At 35.4% G+C, this 24154-nt stretch overlaps 2 protein-coding genes across 6 annotated transcripts in view; one reads left to right on the forward strand and one right to left on the reverse strand.

The window, feature by feature from the left end:
* Nucleotides 1–3451, forward strand: part of LOC111515617 (uncharacterized) — a 77630-nt gene extending 74179 nt beyond the window's left edge. For all 5 annotated transcript variants that reach the window (XM_074180334.1, XM_074180333.1, XM_074180332.1 and 2 more), the window contains one exon: nucleotides 2504–3451. In XM_074180334.1, coding sequence (XP_074036435.1) covers nucleotides 2507–3445 — 939 coding nt within the window. In that variant the 5' untranslated portion in view covers nucleotides 2504–2506 and the 3' untranslated portion in view covers nucleotides 3446–3451. The remainder of the gene's footprint in view (nucleotides 1–2503) is intronic.
* AstC-R2 (Allatostatin C receptor 2) overlaps nucleotides 1–24154 on the reverse strand; it is a 649221-nt gene that overhangs the window by 245852 nt on the left and 379215 nt on the right. The gene's annotated exons all lie outside the window — the stretch shown is intronic.

Genomic DNA, 24154 nt, shown 5'->3' on the forward strand with positions numbered 1-24154 from the left:
GGAGCAGTTGTTTCCTAATTATTCTGTGAATAGTGGACTTGGATGTATGGAACTGTTCTGATAGATTTCTGATGCTCATTGAAGGATCATCAGCAACGGCTTCCAAAATATTTTCCTCCAATACAACGGTACGTACAGTCCTAGGAGCGCCCTCGCCACCTCGTTTTGGCAAAACTGTACCTACAATAATATCGAAATAAAACAACGTGCTCAAATTAATTATCAATTATTACATACCTGTCTCCCTCAAGCTGCGATCGACACGCTCGAATGTTTCTTTTGACGGTACCGTTCGATTGGGAAAATGCTCGGAATACAGACGACGAGCTTCTGCAGCATTACAAAATGCTCGTCCATAAAATACATGCATATCTGCATATTCATTGAATGTAAACTGTTCGGCCATATCAAAAAAATTCAAAATATCCTATAGAATATTGACAATACAATGATAGTCATATGACAACGCACCACTCAACAAAACAAAATCGCATTCCAGTTTCTCATTTTTTATCAAAACTTTCTAAAAGGTTTTTTTGTCAACATCTGTGAAAGAAATGGAACATAATTATTCCCTGGATATTTTTCACCTGATCATGTGCAGCCGTTTTTGTAGTTCATTCGTTTGCTTTTTATTAGTATAGTAAATATTTTTTCCGATGTGCGTTTTTTCAGCTAAATTTAGATTCGTGTTAAAGAATTTCTCCCATAAAATTATAATTATCAGTGAAACTCCTCAACAGTTTAGCTGTGAGGAAGAATTCGAAACATTCGAATGTTGAGTTTCATGAGATTCAGATAACTGATCAACACGAAACGTGATTATTCCACACGTATTATGTACATACAACATATGGAATGAATTCGATATTTCATAGTAGAGTAGCTTGTTAGTTTAAAAACACCACGAATCTACAGAACTTGATATTTCTTTTGAAAAAATATCTGCTATCACAATTGTGACTTAAACTTCCATATAGGTACTGTACTTTTTGTTTACGACTTCATTTTAGCATACTTTGTATTATTCCTGTTATAAATGTTGTTGAATTAACGTTATCATTATTATTTCTGCTTTGATAATTATTCATTTCAAATAATGGTGGACGAGCGGGTTTGATGTCGTCGAGTAGAACTACATTTTTAACAAGACTCGTTGCTCCGATCGACTTTCCACACGAGTACTTTTATTCATAAAATTGTCCAAGTAACCTTATTTTGTTGAAAAATATTGAAAAATATCTGTCATTTCAAAGTTTTGGGGTGTGGACCATCGGGGGTAGTCCGTTCCTGACTTTGTAGCAAAACAACTGACTCCTGCATGAAAGCTCATCGCCGGAATTCATTTGTGTAGTCAATTACCAAAATTTGGATGATTTTGAATATTCACTTGGAAAGTTATCAAAGAAAAACATTTTTCATTTTGTAACTTCGAGGGCCCGTAATTTGGTTACGAAGACTTTTAGGAAAAAAAGTTATATGAAGTACTGGTGATATTTTGACCCCATCTATACATTCCCGAGAGGAAAAGAGGAAGTCCAGGGACACCCTGTATATCGTTACGCCCTAAAATAGATCAGACACGTTTATTTGTCTGCTATAAAGCAGGAAAATGTATCAACCAAATGGTTGGGAAAAATACTACAGCTAAAATTCCTACAAAAATTGCAGAATTTTTAAAACTGCCTAATGCCATAAATTATACCAGGCATAGTTTCAGAAGAACCTCGGCAAGTTTACTTGCAAATTCTGGAGGAGACATTCTCACTTTAAAGCAACACGGAGGTTGGAAGTCTACAAATATCGCTGAAGGATATGTGCAGCAATCTCTTGCAAAAAAGCAAAAAATTTCGAACCTAATTATGGGAGTCACTAAAGTTAATGAAACTGATTGTAATCAGCCAAGTACGGGTATTTCCGAGGGATACCAACTGTATAATAATATAGTTAGTGAAAATATCACGAAAACTGCGTTGGATCCAGCTCTCAGTTCTAATGGTATTCAAATAACCACTGCTCAAAACTGCACGTTCAACATCACTATAAATAATTACTCTAGCAGAAATTAAAAATATGTAGGATGCAAGTATGAAAATACCGTCCCTATGAGTTATACTGTACCTACTCCTCAGTTTTAGTTCTTTAATAAATTTTGTTTGTAAGATTCATAAATAAATTATTTTTTGGTAGTTTCATGAATAAATTATTTAAAAATATGAGGGAGGCGGAAAAATCATATGTATAACATGGGGGTAAAGTGAATTTTCCTCCCTTGAATGATTACTGCCGGACGCGTAGCGGAGGGCAGTAAACTTCATTCTCGGGAGGAAAAGTAACACTTTCCTCCCTTGTTATACAAATAGCTATTTTCCACGGTGGAAAAAGTGGACATTTACGCATCAATAGAGATGCAGAAATGCCTAGTTTTTTGACAGTTGTTCAAAAAAATATTCATAATTTTGCAGTTTCCAAAACATAAATTAACCACTCCTATGTTTTACAGAAAATGAATATCTCACTGGCAAATTCTACGTTCAACGAATCCGACCTGGAACAGGAATTCGTATTCAATCGTGGAGTTGAAGAATTGGCTTCCAGAATATTCTTAGAATTGTTCACCATCTTGTCTTTCATATGCATTGCCTTCAACATCATCATCAGTTTCGTCATCTTGAGATACCGAAGACTCCGAGAGGAAAAATCGAACATTATTTTACTTCATTGGGCGATTATAAATTCTCTTTTCATGTTGTCTACGCCTACGAATTACAGATTCATGCACGATTTTTCAGATGCAATCGATTACTTATCGGTGTATTGTATAGTAGAACAATTTGAACACACCTTCCTCTTAGCTGATATTCTTCTAATTACGTTTCTTGTGATATACTGGTATCTAAGATTATATTATCCAAGTAAATTTCAGAATATTGTTAAATATTTCGTTATTTATATTGGTTGTTTGTATGTATTATGTGTTATTATTCTGGCTCTTGAAATACATTCGTGTAACAATAACATATTCGGTTTGGCGCAAATCACCTTATTTTTATCGTACTTGCTATTTTTTCTCTTCATGGTTATCATGAATATAATTCATGCAGTCAGAAAAAAAAGTTTGCCTCATAACTCCAATAAACGAAATTTGCCATTCGTTCTGTCGAATACCTTTTTTGTTTGTTATATCCCAATTGTTGTTTCTCTTTTCCTTGGGTTATTGATAGAATTCAATTATATAGTTTTGTTAGCTACTATATACACAACTTTTTTCATATCAATAATGACACCTGTATACTTTTTTATGATACTGTATAAATACGACGATGATTTCCATACATTTTTCAGACATGTACTTACTTGTAAATGTAGGCAGTACCAGGAAGAATTTCAGGAACACCAAGTTATTTATAATAACGATGTTAACGTTGATGAAAATAAATGTTGAAGAGATGTTCGACTATTTTATTCATAGATTGCCACCAACATAAATTAAAACAAAAATTGTTTACGAATATCGATATCTATCATTATTTCTGCGTTATATCATGTTTTTCGAAAATATGCATTTTCAAAAAGTTGCTGTTACTATTTTCCTATCAAAAGTTTGTTATACTATGAAAACATTATCAAAGCACTTTTTTACACGCTTTATATCAGCTTCACCTGTATGTATGTATGTATGATTGTTTGTATGCATGTTTGTGTGTAACTCTCAAGATTGGGATCTGTATTGACAGAATTATCGGCATTATTGCTTGATCTATTCGCGGGCAGATGGCGGTGTACGTAACTATCAATTATTGCTTGATCTATTTGCGAACAGATGGCGCTGTACGTAACTATCAATTATTGCAATCAAATCAAAATGTACTTTATTGTTGAAGATGAAATCTCATTGACAAAGAGTTACTATTCTAAGAAATATAAGATTCACAACTTGAAAGATATTGTCGAAGATAAAATATTATTGTCAAAGTGTTATTATTTTGAAGAATATAAGTTATACAAATTGAAAGTAATATTTGAACGTTTGGTGATTTCAGCATTTTGGGGTGAAAGAGTAGTCAGAAAGTGATAATATAAATGCTACATATTGAAATGAATGATAATAATGATAATACTGATGAATATTCTCATGCAACACATGAATGTAAGTATGAGAATATAAAAACTATGAAGCATAAAAATATAAAAGTGAATGGATAGAAAATAACAGTAAGAATCAACTTCGCTTGAGCTATTCGCGGGCAGATGGCGCTATACGTAGCCTCCTCGATAGGTTGTTCAAAAGAAAATTAAAATAAAAAATATATTTTAAGAATTATAAGTGTTAGCGAAATTTTGTACTACAAATGAAATATTTAAATATTTTCAATTACCCGTGATTCAGTACAGAAAAAAATTTGAACGAAACGGAAGATACATTTTAAAATCTAATTCAATTATTCGAAAGTAAACCAGAATATGGATTTCAACAATGAACACTTCATCGTAAATTGTACACCTGAAAAATTCAGTTACTTAAATATTTCAAAAAATTGAAAAATTAGAATCAAGGTGCTTGACATACATATCAAATCAAAAGATTGATTTGAAAAATAAAATTATTAACTGAAGAAATATTTTTAGTTCATTAATATTTTGAATGAAATTCCAAATCAAAACATCAACACTGAATTGTTTTTTGAAATTATTACTGCAAATTTTCTCTTTACTTCCAAACAAATTTCACAACTGTCCGCCCTCTGTTGGAGACTTACTACATCTCATTATTACTATAGAATTTAAGACCTCAAACCAATGCTCTAACTTTATTACGTTGTTTGAGAGGAATTTTACGCCGTCTTGGTGCGCCGTCTGTTGAAGATTTATAATACTAGTGACTAGAACTTAAAAAAAGTATTTTTGACATTAAATCGGACTAAGAAGTGAAAAATAAATATAGTTTAAAAAAACGAAAAAACACGCTTTTGAAGAACATCGAACTAAAAAGTTGAAAATAATTTTTTTAAATAAGCTCAAAACAATAATGAACTACAAATACTAGTATTATTGTGAAAAAAGCGTGGGCGCTTTGTGCCATATTTTTATATATCAAGCGCACGTCGCTTTTTTGACAATAATACTAGTATTTTTCGTTCGTTATTGTTTTAAACTTATTTAAAAAAATATTTTTAACTTTTTAGTTCGATGTTCTTAAAAAGCGTGTTTTTTAGTTTCTTCAAACTATATTTATTCAAATACAAATACAAGTGTGCTACAAAAATGTAGCACACTTGATGCTTTGTTAAAGTCATCTTTGAAACAGAGCTTTTAGATTTCCGAAATGGACACTTTGATCAAGTGGCCCAGGGATTCTCAACCTTCTTGCACCTGTGTGTTTTTTAAAATTAATTTCCCTCAGCTGTCGATGACCAATAGGGCCACGTGACTGGTACATGACAAGGTGGCTCACAGGTGAAGGCCTGAGATATGAGGAGGGGTCCCAAAGGGGCCCACACTCTCTTCCATACTCATTCCATCCTTCTCTGCATCGATTACCTCACACGTTTCTCTATTCCACTCATTGAAGTCTCTCTCTCTCTCTCTCTGAAGCACTTATCAATGACGTGGGACCTTGAAGTGAGCCAGAAGTCTCTTTGTTCATCTACTACTTTCAACAATAGGAATCCTAGGACAATTTTTTCGAAAAAGTCGCCGATATTTGTAATGTGTGAGTTGTTCAATAAAGTATTCGACCTATGCCATATACATCATGACAGCAAACAGTTTATTTTAAGAAATTCAATGTTATGATTGTTTTCCATTTTTGTGTGGTACTAATTTTTTTTATTTATATAAACTCTCTAATTAGTTGTAGTTTTTCTATTTGTGGATGTAAACCTGTTGAGAATAAATATATTATAATGATTAATATTATTATTAACTCCCAGAAAATGTTCAGTAACTGAAACTACACAATTGTCAGATATTTGAAACTTTTATGAACTCGTTCGCATGTATAGAAACCTAAGAAATTCAGCAAGACACACTACTGAGAGAATAAATCAATTATGTTTTGAGATGTTCGCAAAACTTGAGCTGAAGCGGTTTGGTGTAACGAATTTCATCATCTTGTATAACATTAATATCATTTTCTGTGTTGTCACCTAAAAATATAACTCAATCATGTAACGTTCTAATTGAGTTTAACCTCTACTAGAATAAGCTGCGCACTTTAGCCTCGGAAAGATTTAATTCAGTAATTAACTTGACTAACAGTATTAGTGGCATTCGCAGAAGAACATTTGGAGAAAATGTGTTCACTGTATTATCTTATTTGAAAGGTTATCACACACATTCAGACAAAATAGGTTCACAACGACAATGAAAACATATTGTGGACTGTTTAAAAAATGAGGTGAATGTTTTTAAGTGTCGCAAGCTAAGTAGGAGAAATCCTACTTAGCCCGCGAGGATGTCATACCTAGAATTAGTGAGCCCCCTTTGTGTATATGTTTGACATGACTGATGGAACAGGTGGTATAATTGCATGGGTTCTGGACCGAAAACAATTCTATGTGTGAAAGATGAAATTTAAAAAAAGGATTTGTATCTGTAGATTGGGGAGGGTGGTGTAGACTCACAGCACTTAAGCCACATGTGACCCATTGTACATCCTCCCGCGGAGTCGTCCTCCTAGGTCATCGTCCATCGTCCTTTCCAGGAAGGTGAACAGGTCACTAGGAGACATCTCCTTTATATCGGCCGGTATAGGCCAAGACTCGCCGAACACTCACTCTCTTATTGACGGTAATTCCGGGCACTCGCATAGAACATGTCTGACAGTTTCATCTTCCTGTTCACACATCCTGCATAGAGGTGTGTCCACTAGCCCCATATTGTAGAGGTGTTTCCTTAGGCCAGTTAGAAATCCTACTGTAAGGAGTAGATTTTCCCTGGTCATCGCCAGATATTTCTTCGGCGCCAGCTCACCAGGGTCGTCCAGGGTGATACTGGCAAGATTGCCTCCTTTGATTCCATCCCGTCTCTTTAGGGATTGAGCATAGGTGTAACATTTCGCTAGTTCCGCAATTGTAGGTGCCATTGGTCCTAAAATTCTTAGTTCAGCCACTTCCTTGGCTATGAAGCTGGCAATGGGATTATCTTTACTCCCTTTAATCCCCCTCAGGATACTGTTATTATCTTCCGAGGCTTTGGCTAAATATTGGTGACACTCTGGTACTAGCCCTAAGGTAACACGTTGTATGTTCGAGACTAACAGGGCTTTTTGCTATCAGTGGAGGTTGTTGTTTTTGCCAGAAATTCCTTTCCTGGTTATTTCTTTCGTGGCGATTGAGATATCAGCTAGTTCTGTTTGAACCACCCATTCCCCACTTAATCATTAGGCCTTGTGATCTGGAGTACAATCCACATCCTGAGCCTTCTTTGGTTTTTGAGCCGTCTATATATATATATATATATATATATATATATATATATATATATATATATATATATATATATATATATATATATGCGTATTGCATTTGTAGCATCTGACTCTGTGCTCTGTTCTATTTGTATTTTGTAGGGTTTATTAAACACAAACTTGGGTTCAATTGAATCACTGGTTGCCTACAACAGAGGTTGCGCAGTGACCGCTTCTTGCCATAGGCTTAGCCTCTTTTCTGTGACTGGGTTCACGTGAAAAACACGTTGTGGTGATTCAATTTGAAATTTTGATAATCACCAAGCAGGAAATATTCCAACTTTGAAGAAATCTGCCGGGAAAATTTGAGGGAATCCAGAAAAATCAAGGTAAAATCATGCAAATTCAGGCTAATTAAGAAAAGTTCACGGCGAAATCAGGGTTAACGTTGAATTTCGGGTCGAATCAAAATCAAGCATATAGTGGATGTTCTCACATAACTGCTGATAAGATTGCCGGTATCCTGAATCGCCATTGGAGGAATGGAAAGAAGATAATCTCTGGTTCCTTGTTGGAGATATGATAACGATTAGGAGTTGTAAGGTTGAATTCATTAAACCCTGAGTAAAGTCCCTATATTTCACTGATCAAATTGATGAATATTCCTATCGTGGAAACAGATTGGAAATATAGAGCACTTAGTATTTTTTTTTTCGAAAAAGTTTTTCAACAAACAGGCCAACCTCATTCATTGTTCTTTTATTTTATTTATTTTGCATTTAATATTTTTTATCTAAACAGACAAATCAGGTCTAATTACATGGATGAAATATATACAATATTTAACGTAAAAATAACGAAATATATATACCAGGCCTCTCAATTACGAATATTTCCAACCTCATTCATTGTTTTCATTTATTTCATTCATTTTTCATTTCGTATCCAAACAGACCAATCATACATGAATGAAATATATACAATGTTTATAATATCAACTGAACTGGAACTCCTCAGGTAGACAGTAAGAACGATCTTCAACAAGGCAAAACTTTCTACTAGCTTCTAGGCTACATAAGGCACTCTCAAATGACCACCATGAGAGTATCGGAATCCTGACGAGAGAAAATGGCGACAAAGCAGCCAACTTCCAAGAGAGTGTTGAGATTCTTATGGAAACTCACTTGCCAGGTTCTGTCTTTCCTGGAACGACGAACTAGACGGAAGTACCAACAACACCCTCACAATACGACTGGCAATCTGCTAGTACAGTAATTGACGTGGACAAGATGAGATGGGACAAGATGAGCTTTCCAGGATCGCATAGGGTGATCCTGGCAAGATGATATCCTTTGATTTTATCCCATCTCTTTAGGACCATTTTGTTTGTTTACCACTCAATCCTTAGGCTTAGTGATCTGGAGTACACTCCACATCCTGGCGGGTTGGCTGTCCTTGTTCATCTTTCACTGCCTAAACCACTGTGCATGCTGTTCGGCGAGTGCATTAGCTTGGGATGTGGGGGTTGAGCAAACCGGCCATCGGATGCCTGCTTCCACGCAGCCCCGCTGGATACGGGAATGAAAGAATCACTTGTGGTTCTGTTATTCCCTAACTGAATGGCATCCCAACGATGGCTTGATCCTGAGGTGTGTGTATCAGTGCCGAGAGGATGAATGACACTGAGCCTATCAGCTGTCTCTACGGAACCTTCGAGATACCGGGCGCCCTCTCGTCGTAGCATCGCCTTGACACGGTAATGCGGGGCTCTGCCGTGATTGACCTTTTTTCCCTAGCTACTCGTGGGACTTCAAAGTAAACTTGAAAATTCTTTCTGACGCAGAGTCTATTGAGGAGATAGATGTCGAGCTCACGACTCCAACTGACCTCGCTGTAAATTTAGTTCAGGAGCGAGTCTACAGAGGAGATGAATGTCGAGTTTACGACTCCAACTGACCTCCCTGTAAATTTAATTCAGGAGCGAGTCTCCTGAGAAAATGGATGTCGAGTTTATGACTCCAATGGACTTCCCTGTAAATTTAGTTCAGGAGCGAGTCTACAGAGAAAATATATGTCGAGTTTACGACTCCAACTGACCTTCCTGTAAATTCAATCCAGGAGCGATTCTACAGAGAAGATAGATGTCGAGTTTACGACTCCAACTGATATCCCTGTAAACTTAGATCAGGAGCGAGTCTACAGAGGAGATGGATGTCGAGTTTATGACTCCAATGGACTTCCCTGTAAATTTAGTTCAGGAGCGATTCTACAGAGTAGATAGATGTCGAGTTTACGACTCCAACTGATATCCCTGTAAACTTAGATCAGGAGCGAGTCTACAGAGAAGATGGATGTCAAGTTTACGACTCCAACTGATCTTGCTGTAAATTCAATCCAGGAGCGTCTCTACAGAGGAGATAGATATCGAGTTTACAACTCCAACTGATCTCCCTGTAAACTTAGATCAGGAGTGAGTCTACAGAGGAGATGGATGTCGAGTTTACGACTCCAACCAATCTTCCTGTAAAATTCAATCCAGGAACGAGTCTACAGAGGAGATGGATGTCGAGTTTACGACTCCAACTGACCTCCCTGTAAATTTAATTCAGGAGCGAGTCTCCCGTGGAAATGGATGTCGAGTTTATGACTCCAATGGACTTCCCTGTAAATTTAGTTCAGGAGCGAGTCTACAGAGGAGATGGATGTCGAGTTTACGACTCCAACTGACCTCCCTGTAAATTTAATTCAGGAGCGAGTCTTCCGAGGAAATGGATGTCGAGTTTATGACTCCAATGGACTTCCCTGTAAATTTAGTTCAGGAGCGAGTCTACAGAGGAGATGGATGTCGAGTTCACGACTACAACTGACCTTCCTGTAAATTCAATTCAGGAGCGAGTCTCCCGAGGAGATGGATGTCGAGTTTTTGACTCCAATGGACTTCCCTGTGAATTTAGTTCTGGAGCGAGTCTACAAAGAAGATGGATGTCCAGTTCACGACTCCAACTGATCTTCCTGTGAAATTTAATTCGGGAGCGAGTTTACAGAGGAGATGGATGTCGAGTTTACGACTCCAACTGATATCCCTGTAAATTTAGTTCAGGAGCGAGTCTACAGGAAAGATGGATGTCGAGTTTACGACTCCAACTGACCTTTCTGTAAATTCAATCCAGGAGCGATTCTACCGAGGAGATAAATGTCGAGTTTACGACTCCAACTGATCTCCCTGTAAATTTAGATCAGGAGCGAGTCTACAGAGCAGATGGATGTCGAGTTTACGACTCCAACCAATCTTCCTGTAAAATTCAATCCAGGAACGAGTCTACAGAGGAGATGGATATCGAGTTTACGACTCCAACTGATCTCCCTGTAAATTTAGTTCAGGAGCGAGTCTCCCGAGGAGATGGATGTCGAGTTTACGACTACAACTGACCTTCCTGTAAATTTAATCCAGGAGCGAGTCTCCCGAGGAGATGGATGTCGAGTTTATGACTCCAAAGGACTTTCCTGTAAATTTAGTTCAGGAGCGAGTCTACAGAGGAGATGGATGTCGTGTTTATGATTCCAACTGACCTTTCTGTATATTTAGTTCTGGAACGAGTTTACAGAGGAAACGGATGTCGAGTTAACGATTCCAACTGACCTCCCTGTAAATTTAATTCAGAAGCGAGTCTCCTGAGGAGATGAATGTCGAGTTTATGACTCCAAAGGACTTCCCTGTGAATTTATTTCAGGAGCGAGTCTACAGAGGAGAAGGAAGTCCAGTTTACGACTCCAACTGATCTTCCTGAGAAATTTAATCCAGGAGCGAGTCTACAGAGGAGATGGATGTCGAGTTTATGACTACAACTGACCTTCCTGTAAATTCAATCCAGGAGCGAGTCTCCCGAGGAGATGGATGTCGAGTTTATGACTCCAATGGACTTCCTTGTAAATTTAGTTCAGGAGCGAGTCTACAGAGGAGAAGGATGTCCAGTTTACGACTCCAACTGATCTTCCTGTGAAATTTAATCTAGGAGCGAATCTACAGAGGAGATGGATGTCGAGTTTACGACTCCAACTGATATCCTTGTAAATTTAGTTCAGGAGCGAGTCTACAGAGAAGATGGATGTCGAGTTTACGACTCCAAGTGACCTTTCTGTAAATTCAATCCAGGAGCGATTCTACAGAGGAGATAGATTTCGAGTTTACGACTCCAACTGACCTTCCTGTAAATTTAATCCAGGAGCGAATCTACAGAGGAGATAGATTTCGAGTTAACGACTCCAACTGACCTTCCTGTCAATTTCATCCAGGAGCGAGTCTCCAGAGGAGATGGATGTCGAGTTAACAACTCCAACTGACCTTCCAGTAAATTTAGTTCGGAAGCAAGTCTACAGAGGAGATGGCTATCAAGTTTACGACTCCAACAGACCTCTCTGTAAATTCAGTTCAGGAGCAAGTCTACAGAGGAGATGGATGTCGAGTTTACGACCCCAACTGACCTCACTGTAAATTTAGTTCAGGAGCGAGAGCTGCGGCGTACGCAGAATCTGTACCAGGTGGGGGAACTAACCCCCCATGAGCAGGTTAGCAAACGTTCGCGCTAAAGTGAGGTTTCACCAAAATCAGAGGCGAAAAGCCCTGCACGGCTGACGTGCAAAAACCATCATATGGGAAGGTTGTCATGAGTATCAAGGTGGGAATCTTGCAACTTGACTATCCGACTACCTCATTAACAGAGCATATACTTCGTGCCTGCCTCGCTGGGGACCGAATCAGGTTTTTAGAGTTTGGCAGAGCCGTACTCTCACCATCTGACCTGAAAGACCACTCACCATACAAACTAATCGGCTTCGTTAAGAAGCTGGGTTTGTTTGGCCGAGTGAGAATAGGTGTGAGCCACAATAAACCCTTGCGGGTTGCGGTGGAAGGTCGAATAGACCTACTTACTTTAGACCTAACCTAACCTAACACTCCACATCCTGAGCCTTCTTTGGTTTTGAGCCGTCTGTACCTATATATGGGTATCAGAGGCGTTTTCACTGAAAATAAAGAAATTACAAAGTTGGGTATGAACAATTTGTTCGAATAAGTCAGAAAGTTTTTTTTTTTGAGTGCCTCCTGTGTACAGGGAGCACAATACTTATGTTATTAACTGTAGATGGCGTCCAACTGAGACCAGTTGATTTGAAGACCTCTTTTCAAAGCTTTCAATTGAATTACTATTGAAAATCAAAAGTCAATCCTCGTCATTGTCTCCGAAAACTCAAGAGCTAGTCATTTTCACCTGGGAAATAGAAATTTCTTACTGAAATAAGAAAATAGCAAGAGTTCGTCATACCAATAAATAGAAAACCTCATCGCAATACACACTCCAACAAAAATCACTCCTTCTGAATAAAAATGAATGCAGTGTTGTCTCCTTTCAAAAAAAATTTTTTTCGTTCACCATCTACGTTAGCGAGCACTCAAAGATAATCTGTAATATTGAAATATTCAGAAAGTTTGAGAGAGGCGAACGGAATTTTCCTTTGAAGTTGGCGGGGCTGTAATTAAAAAGTTTTCAACAAAAGAGCCAAATGCTTCAGCGCTTCAATTTTTCAATTCAATTAACATTCAGCAAATAAAGCAGAAAAAACAAAGAGACCGATATTGGGGTTATTCATTAAGAGAAAAAAATATAAAGACTTTTGTTGCGGTGAACAATCGAATCTGATATCGAATATTGGTTGACAATGGTGTGCAGGTATATTTGAAATACTATTGGAAACGGTACCCTCCCACGAATCGAATAAATTTATTTTTCTTGACCTCTGAAAACCAAACATGCAGGTACATTTGAAAAATTCCAGTAATATTTATGAGTTTGATGTTTTCTGGTGGGGGAAAGTTATGTTCGTATGACGTCTGTTGCGAGGTTTGATTTATATGTTATTGGGTTCATGTATGCTTTTTTGTGCTCGTTGTATCTTTGGTTCAGAACAAATTATAATATACAGTGTGACCCATTTTTAATGGAAAAACCTCCCTAAATTTCGAAGTTGTGAACCGATTTTAATATTTTTTTTTAAATTTCAAGTTTCGAAAGGTCTACCTTGGAACATAATTTAAAATGTTTATTAAAGTTTCAGGGCATACTACGATATTTTTTCTTAGTCGAAAATCGTGTTTTTTCAGTAGCGATTTTTTTATTGGAAAAATCACTACGCCACTGAATTCAGAGTGCTTCTAAAAAGGTGTGACCAAAATTTCATGAAAAAATATTTATTATTAACAAAATTATGACAACTCAAAAATTCGAAAACTCACACAGCTAACAGTTACAAAAAACACCCTATATCAACAGATATAGCCATTAGAATATTTTTTTTATGATTTCAACAATAAAGTGCCGCCAGATGAAAAAAAAAACAAATAGCGTAAATATTTTTAATGAAAATAACAGAATTACATTCAAGTTTTCACGCAAATTAACTAAAACTAAGACCTAATATTTCAATTTGAATCTTAGTTGCCATGGAAATGGTATTACAGTTTGACACTTGTGAAAGATTTGAGAGTATTATCGACCTTCTTTTGGGTAATGGTTACCTTCCACAATCTGAAAAAATATAAAAATTATAACGGAGAACTTTATACAAGTGTAGAAGGGCAAACTTCTGAATAAAGAATATAAATAAATATCATATATTTATATATATGATATATATAAAATAAAAATAAAGAAATATCATTAATTAAATCTGTTTTGAAAGATAACGCTTATCCAGATTCTTTCATAAATTCAACGATAAATTCAATAGAAAATAAAGAGTCAATTGAAAACCAAACGAACATACAAACAGCTTCACAAATTCAACAACATCCAACTCAACAATTACCGACTCAACATCCAACGACACCTTTTACAACTGACGTTATACCTTACATTCCAAGACTATCTGAAAAAATAAGACGAATTGGAAATAGATATGATGTTAGAACTACTTTCAGAACAAAAAAATACACTGAGATCTATACTCACACATACAAAACCCAACAACACTGAAGAAAAAACAAAAAATTGTATTTATAAAATACCTTGTTCTTGTGGTAAAAGTTACATTGGTGAAACCTCAAGACCATTGAAAGTGCGTGAGAATGAACATCGAGATTATATAAAAAATAGACAATTGACAGGATCAAAATTATCAGAACACATTTTAAAATCAGACGGTGAACATCGGGTGGAATGGAATAGGACAAGAAAGATTACCAATGAGCCTCATTCTAAGAGACGTAAGCTAAAAGAATCAGCGTATATTCTCATGTCTGGAGAGAATTGTATCTCGAATAGCTCCTTAGAAATAGATCGTACTTGGCTACCCATCTTGAAGAAAACTTTGGATAGTGGCGAAATGGCAACAAACTGATATCGGAGAGTACCTTGTATTACATCGAATATTTCAGTTGTCAATCAACAACATTGACATAATTTCATATTTCAAAACTTCTTTGGCATCAGTCGAAGAAGTAAAGATATAAGCTCTCAAAAAAGTAATAACTGCATATTTATTTGAATTTTTATCCATTTCTGAAGACGGAGGCAGATTTTGGCCTCCGAAACGTAAAGATAAGTATAATTTCTTAATATTTTTTTGATAGGCGAAATTGTGAAATACGACAAGTTACTGATAAATAGAAGATTTTTCTTTGTGAAAAATACTTTGATTTTTACGCAGTAACTTATCGGGGTAAACTAAAAAGTTTGCCCTTCTACACTTGTATAAAGTTCTCCATTATAATTTTTATATTTTTTCAGATTGTGAAAGGTAACCATTACAAAAAAAAAGGTCGATAAAAAACTGATTTTTTCCTCCACAAAAAATGACTTTCGTTGAATATTTGAGTGTACTATTGTGAACAATACACCTTACAGTTCTTCGAATTATTTTGTGTCATGGCTGCAAGATTGAGCGTAAGAGAGAAAATTGAAATTGTACGCCTTTCGGGAGATGACGTTAGAAGTGCTTGAGAGGTTTGTAGAGTATTTAATGAGAGACATCCAGATCCTCCTCGTATTAGCTGCGGTACGGTAAATAAAATAAATAATATATTCAATGAAACTGCTGCAGTATCAAAATTGATGTTTGAAAGTAATCCTATACAAAGACGAAACAGGAATGACAGGCATGATCAAATCATTTCAGATTATTTCGGAAATGATCCTCATGCCAGTATGAGGAATGCCACTTTAGATTTGAATATTTCACGAGAAACTATTCGCAGATGTCTCAAGGCGAAGAATATTAAACCTTTCAAGCCAAAATTTTCACACACACTTCAAGGAGGCGACGAAGCAAGACGCCTAGAATATTGTTTATGGACCCAAGGGGAATATTTAAACAATAGAAATTTCCACTACAAATGGAATAGTGTCATCACAGAATTGTCGCTATTGGGCAGCGGATAATCTTAACTGGGTAATAAACTGTAAAAGCCAGAATTCCCAAAAAATCAACGTCTGGTGTGGGATATTGAACGAACGAATTATTGGTCCTTTCTTTTTTGAGGAAAACATTAATGCGCAGAGGTTTCTAGAATTTTTAAACACAGAGTTTTGGGATGCTATTCACGAGCTGCCAATCAATGAACGATCAAATTTAATTGTCCAGTTAGATGGGTGTTCAGTTCATTATGCCAGAGCTGTGAGGCAATAGCTTAACGAACATTTTTCAAACCGATGGATAGGCCGTGTTAGTCTGTTTATAGAGTGGCCACCCAGATCTCCAGATCTCACAGTTTTGAACTTTCTTCTCTGGGGACTTCTCAGACAAAAGGTTTACAAAAACCGTTCAAGAGATAGAAATGAACTTTGTGCAAGATTTCGACAGGTATGTGCAGATATTAGCCCTCAAGAACTAAGGAACGTAATCAGAAACATTCGTAAGCGCTACGACACATGTATCGAAATACGTGGTGGATTAGTAGAGGCTACTAGAATATGAGTTAAAATTAATTGTTGCTCTGAATCGAAACATTTCAATAATTGGTTATTAGTTACGTTTATTAAAATTTTTTGCTTCATTGTTAGTTGAATTGTGTGAATGTAATTCCGTTATTTTCATTAAAAATATTTACGCTATTTGTTTTTTTGTCATAACTTTGTCAATAATGAATATTTTTTCATGAAATTTTGGTGACACCTATTTAGAGGCACTCTGAATCCAGTGGCTTAGTGATTTTTTCAATAAAAAAATCGCTAATAAAAAATCCTGATTTTCGACTAAGAAAAAATATCGTAGTATGCCCTGGAACTTTAATGAACATTTCAAATTTTGTCCCAAGGTAGACCTTTCAGTACTTGACATTTAAAAAAAATTATTAAAATCGATTTGCAACTTCAAATTTTAAGGGAGTGTTTCCATTAAAAATGGGTTACACTGTATATTAATCAACCAAAAAAAAAAACGCATTATTAGCTACAATAAATCCGCATTTTTCATTATTACGATGTTATTATTTCAAGTTGTAAAAAGTATATTCCGTAAACTTAAAAGGAAAAAAATTGAAGTTCCTTCAATAAAGATTGTACTTTGATGAAGAATTGATATGAAGAACAGTAATAATATGTTTTTGACAATAGTATTGAAAATTTCACATTGAAAATGTTGGAAAGGTCTCATCACGGAATATTCACTTGTATCCCACATAATTTTGTCCCCCTTTATCCAAGGTCTCGTTGGAACAAATTAACATGGAAACGTGCCCAACAACTCCAATCTCTGGAGAAGAAATTATGAAATTCATCACCTCCAACTTCCATTTCGAAGTCATGTTATTAACGGATTTGGTTCAATTATTCCACAACCGCAAAATCAAAATTGCTAATAGCATTCCTGGCAGATGGCTTATGTTTGACTGTTTCATTGGGATTTGGTTTCATTCGTAATTGAGTTCATTACTCTCAAGGTTGCAATTAATTTGAAACATATGAATTGAACATTGATTCGCAAATAGTCCGGCACGGAACTCAAGAGGTATGGATACGAAATGATATTTCCAATGAATGTAAATTTTGTGATTCACTGGATGATGAATCAACACAAACTAATAAAATGCACCAAATGAATGAATGAAATTTATTGCTGGCCACACGTGAGTAGAATAGTTTTTCTGCTAAAGCAAATGACAATTTCCACAAACACATCAACATTTTGCCCAGATTATACTTTCACTAAATATAAATGGAGTTTTGATCATGCCCTAGATCCAGCTCCACTGAAAGTAGTGATAAGTGAAAACTACTCAATACCACCAACATAAACTAGATTTAAAAATATTGAATTTGTCTTTTTCTAAAAGAAATTATTCAGACTTATTTTCAAATCAAGTCATTCAAATGAACTCCTTTATTTTTCTGTTCGACAATTTTATAAGTAATTGTATTAGAAATAGTCAGTATAAGGTAAATTACTATATACGGAAACTAGAAGCACATATGAAAACGCCTGCACACGTCACACATACACTTACGTTAAATAATCATTAACGCTGCGATACGCATTCAAAACTAAAAAATGATTTTGTTTCAAACATCCCTAATGTTTTGCTTTCTATCATTTCACTTGGTAGAACATTAAATAAACGTGTATCTGCAATATTTGAGAGCAATCCGCCCTCGTGCTGCGGTACTTGATATAATTTTTTTTGCCTAGTGTTAATTGTATGAGTAGAGCCTGTTAACGTAAATCGACTTTTATTTTGAAATACGTAGACACAAATTTCCATTATGTACAGGTAGTGTGAAGTCAGTATTTTTGATTGTTTAAAAAAGGTTTACAGGACTCCATGTAACTTATGCCAGTGGTATAGTTTAAGTTAACGATATAGTGTACCGTACCTTCCAGCAGTTTCCTTTCAATAAAATAGTTAGGGAGCTAACTAATTTTGTTATTCAATAATCATTTCTGATTATTCTGAATATATAGGAATCACAATAACTATATTATATATATTTTTTCAAGATATATATATATATATATATATATATATATATATATATATATATATATATATCTATATATATATATATATATATATATACAGTGTGTCAATTTGAAAACTTCCCACCCTCAATATCTCCCTTCCAGTACATAATATGAAAAAATGGTCAGACAGGTCAACTTTATTTGCAAGGGGGACACTCTGAATGAATATTTTCAACCCTCGGGGTTCAACCCCCTAGGAGGGGTGGATGTTACCCTCAGAATTTCAAATGGAAAGGGGGGTCAAGTGGCACATCATTTTGAAGGGCATTCAATTCTCTTGCCAATGATACCTTTTTCATTAGTTTTTGATGAGCAGTTTTTGAACAATAACGTTCCAAACGAACGGTGATTAGAAGTGAATAAGAATAAATGATTAAAACTCGCCCGCACTAGATGTTTGGTATTCAGGTTGGTATTCAAAACAAATGATTGTAATGGACTATTGGAAAAGGTGAGCATCGTACTAGGTAGCATCGTTCCAACCCTTGAGTAATATTCGAATTCGTGGATGTGAGAGGAATGTAGAACTACTTAGTTAACGAAATACGCATCGAGTGCAAACAAAAAATACTAAATTGCAAAAAACAAATTTCAACGCTTTATCTGATAATATGTTCAAAATGTTGTCCATTCTGCTCTAAACAGTAATACAGTCTGTTTTCGAACTCCTCTCGAACATTTTGGAAAACTTCACCACTAATTGACCGGCATGCTGCTGTAATTCGTCCTTTGAGGTCATCCATATCAGTGGGCTGTGTTTTATAAACGACAGATTTGAGATATCCCCAAAGAAAAAAATCTAATGGAGTCAAATCCGGTGATCTCGGTGGCCACTCAATTGATCCCCTTCTGCCAATCCATCTCTCCCGGAATCGCTCGTTCAACCATTGTCGGACGGGGCGAAAATAATGAGGTGGCGCACCGTCCTGTTGGAATGGTAACAAATCTTCCTGCAACAGTAAATTACCGTGTGCATCAATTTGAGTTTCGAGCTCGTGAGTTATAAGTGGATCGATAGGTGCTTGAAGCATATCTAGGTACAGATCACCATTCAAGTTTTCTTCAAAAAATAAAGGTCCGATAATGGCATTTCCAAGAATACCAGCCCAAACATTAACTTTTTGTGGGTGTTGTGTATGTCCTTCTCGAAAATTGTGAGGGTTTTCGTCACTCCAATAGCGACAATTTTGCCTATTAACATTGCCATTCAGGAAAAATGAACATTCATCACTGAAACAGATATTGAACAGAAGATTAGGTAAAGCATTGATTCGAAGAGTCATGATTTCACAGAATTCTATTCTTCTGTCATAATCATCCTCATGGAGCTCGTGGAGAATCTGCATTTTATATGGATGAAATTTGTGCATTTTCAGTGCTTTCCTTACAGTCTCGTGTGACATTCCCGTCTGTTCTGCTACTGATCGTAAGGAGCTAGTCGGCTCTGCAGCAAATGTTCCCAACACCTCAATTTGAGCATCCTCATTCAGTACTCTGGGGTTATTCCTTTTTTTATTCTTCACCGAACCAGTTTCGGAAAACTTTGTCACCAAATCAAGCACATACCGGTGACTTATATTAAGATTTGGATTTCTTTCATTAAAAAGAGATGCCGCCCTTCGTGCGCACTTGCCCACCTCTCCATAAATAAAAATTATTTCAATTCGGTCTTGGATAGTGTAAACCATTCTTACAATTTATACACTTTCTAAGGTATCGCTGATCAGCTCAACAAATGAAACTGAAATGATAGTACTACCAAATGGCTTGAATGCGATGAACACCTTTTTTGCTCAAAAAAAGATACTTTTTATAGCAGAAGTAACAAAAAAGGGATAAGAGTTTTAAATCCGATAATAAACCCAAATGAAAGTCACCGAAATCAGATAACTAATTAATGTAAATTTTTTGAGGCTTGTCTAATTTTACCCCTGATGGAAAGTTGAAAAGCTGACCCGTCATCACAAGTTTTACTTATAAGAGAGTCAATAAATTGTATTTCTTTGCATACTAACTTGATAACCAGGCATTTTAGTATAGGCCAATTCTAATTACTTCTATTAGTTTAGAACTACATTTTCGGATACTGCTGATCGGAAAATAATAAATGAGGGCACCGTCGGCAAGCGAATTGAATGCCCTTCAAAATGATGTGCCACTTGACCCCCCTTTCCATTTGAAATTCTGAGGGTAACATCCACCCCTCCTAGGGGGTTGAACCCCGAGGGTTGAAAATATTCATTCAGAGTGTCCCCCTTGCAAATAAAGTTGACCTGTCTGACCATTTTTTCATATTATGTACTGGAAGGGAGATATTGAGGGTGGGAAGTTTTCAAATTGACACACTGTATATATATATATATATATATATATATATATATATATATATATATATATATATATATTTTTGATTGATGCAACTAATTTTCCTTCATTTTGAGTATTTCAATAATAAATTCTACAAAAAGGATTTGAAGCACTCCTCAAACTGTAGTTTGAGGAGTGTATATATATATATATATATATATATATATATATATATATATATATATATATATATATATATACATATATATATATATATATATATATATATATATATATATATATATACATATATATATATATAAAAAATAAATAGATAAGTACTCTTTGATCATTCCCATATTGATTTCAATTTAAGAGCCACCGGTATACAGCTGTTTCAGCCTATTGGGCATCGTCAGTACCGGGATTTTCATGGAATTATTTTCCAGCAGCTTGACTGCATTAACCTTTCTAGATTTTATATATATATATATATATATATATATATATATATATATATATATATATATATATGTATATATATATATGTATATATATATATGTATATATATATATATATATATTATATATATATATATCAATATTAAATTATGCAAAAAGGATTTGAAGCTTTATATATTCTATTAATTATCTGCGAGCGCTTTCGACTGTTGAAACAAATATTTTTGATTTGAGGCAACTCCACTTTTTCAACATTACACACAAAAACAAAAATAACATACTACAAAAATTAGACCACACTTACCAAACTAGACAAAAACAAATTTGTATACGAAAACAACTGCAACTAACAATATATATTCACTTTGCAGACGAATACTATACATGACTTCCTAAAATGTAAATGAGAAATAGGTAGTAGATTAGAATTCGTGTTAGCTAATAAATTCATCAATTTACGTATACAATGTACAAGGAATCATTATTTAATTGCCAACTAACATGGAAATTGCATTTTATGGCGATGATACATGTATACTTACCGGATTCCCATGTAACACATGGATCAATAAGTCCCGAGACTAACAATGAAAACAACATTTTTTTAACAAATTTTTTTTTTATTCATCAACATAATCTCCTTTTAGGGTGATACAATGGTTCCAACGCTTTTCCAATTTTTCAATACCATGTTTATAAAAAAATGTATCTTTCGCTTCAAAATAAGTTTCAGTTTCAGCGATGACCTCCTCATTTGAGCCAAATCTTTTTCCCTGGAGCATTTTTTTAAGATCAGCAAAGAGCCAGTAGTCACTGGGGGCTAAATCTGGTGAGTATGGGGGGTGGGGAAGCAGATCAAAGCCCAATTGGTTTAATTTTGCCATTGTTTTCATCGACCTGTGGCAAGGTGCATTGTCTTGGTGAAAAAGGATTTTTTTTCTCTGCATGTGCGGTCGTTTTTTTTGCGATTTCCTCCTTCAAACGTACCAGTAAGTCAATATAATAATCACTGTTGATCGATTTACCTTTTTCGAGGTAGTCAATGAAAATCACGCCAAGCGCATCCCAAAAAACTGACGCCATCACTTTGCCAGCTGACTGCTGCGTTTTCGGACGTTTCGGACGGCTTTCACCAGCTGTGCGCCACTCAGATGACTGCCGCTTTGACTCTGTTTCGTCCATGGTCACGTAACGACGCAAGAAATCTTTTTTGTTGCGAGTAAATAGCGATAAACAGCTTTCTGAATCATCGACTCGTTGCTGTTTTTGTTCCATTGTTCCAAACCTTTTTCATGCTCAATTTTTCATGAAGGATAGTAAATACACTTCCATATGATATCTGTGTCATCTCAGCAATCTCACGGAGCTTCACTTTACGATCTTTCATTACAATTTTTGTCACTTCACTCACATTTTCCGGTGTAACAGCTTCCACAGGTCTACCCGAGCGTTCTGCGTCATTTGTGTCGGTACGACCACGTTTAAACTCGGCAAACCACCGACAAATCGTTGCTTTTGATGGACAAGAGTCCGGGTAACATTTTTCAATCCATTCTTTCGCTTGCACGGTGTTTTTACCCATTAAAAAACAATGTTTTATCAGAACACGAAACTCGGTTTTTTCCATTTTTTAAACAAACTACAAAACGACTTTACTCTAACCTCGATAACTCAGCTGTTTCTGGTCCGATCGACTAAAAATTTCGACACGTTTCAAGCAAAGGTTAGTACTCTAGAAAGACGTGGTTACTGGTTTACTAAGAGCGCCATCTCTGGGTTAGTCTCGGGACTTATTGATCCATGTAGTACAACCTCGAGTTTCTGAGGTATTCATGTTTGTTTACTGAAGGTTTATTCTGGAAACTTCACCATATCCATGCACTTGGTAACTAAACATTATTATTACTAGTTCTATCGTACTCTTTCTTTATAATAATCTATAATATGCTTTTAGTATTGTAATGATTCATATTTTTTATTGTTATATTTTTATCTTGTTTTACAAATTATACTGCATCAATTTCATCTATGTTCAATATTTGCAACCTACATTGTATTACATAATTTAAATTCAAAATACTTAAGGAAGAAATAACTATTAAAAAACCACCCTCACCGCGGACAGCCAATGGCTTTGCGGTTTCTCTCCTTGTTTATTTGTATTACATAGTTTATAAGATATAATGTTGAATTTTATCCAAATAAACCTTATTATTATTATATTATTATTATAACATACCTAGGCACCTTATTTCAAAATCAGCGTCTTCAATCTTGAAACGTATGCTTTATAAATTGTGTACTTTCTAATACAGTGATATTTTTCAAACTACTACCACCATCTCTAGGTCATGCCTTGTACTTCTGGGACCATCCTCGTATGAAATGAAAAATATCTTTTTCCTTACAGAACGTTCACTTCAAAATCCGCTATACTGAGTTCTCAATAACAAAATGAATGAATGGAAGCGATAAGACAATAACGACCTCCCTCGAAATAGTCTCTGATGGGTTATTTTCTGTTCTGTATTGGATATTTTGTCGTTTCAATTTCAGGTTGATTTTGTAAATCTAATTTCCAATATAAACCCCGTCGAAGTTGAATCGATTTCGCTGCTCAGTGAATGTTGACGATTACTATAAAAGAAGCTTGAAATCTCCAAGGTTATAAATAAAAGATACGAGGAGGTGAATTTCATGATTTTATGACATGTCACTGATATGACTAAACCAACTCAGTTCAAAACTGCGGGTTATTTCATGGAGAATGATTTTCAGTTTCATGTTCAGCGCAAGCCGTGAGTTCAACTGCAATTTGGGGTGTAAAGTTTATATGCAACCCATAATAATAATATTAATATTTATTTCTTTGTTTGAAAAGTACAGTTGACAAAAATCAATGCACAATAAACAAACAAAATGTCAATTATAAAAGTAAATGTAAAAACATATAAATGTAGAGTT

This window comes from Leptinotarsa decemlineata, unplaced genomic scaffold, assembly GCF_025532065.1.
Source record: "Leptinotarsa decemlineata unplaced genomic scaffold, Ldec_3_MD MMD2_tig00026294_RagTag_RagTag, whole genome shotgun sequence".
Lineage (NCBI taxonomy): Eukaryota > Metazoa > Arthropoda > Insecta > Coleoptera > Chrysomelidae > Leptinotarsa > Leptinotarsa decemlineata.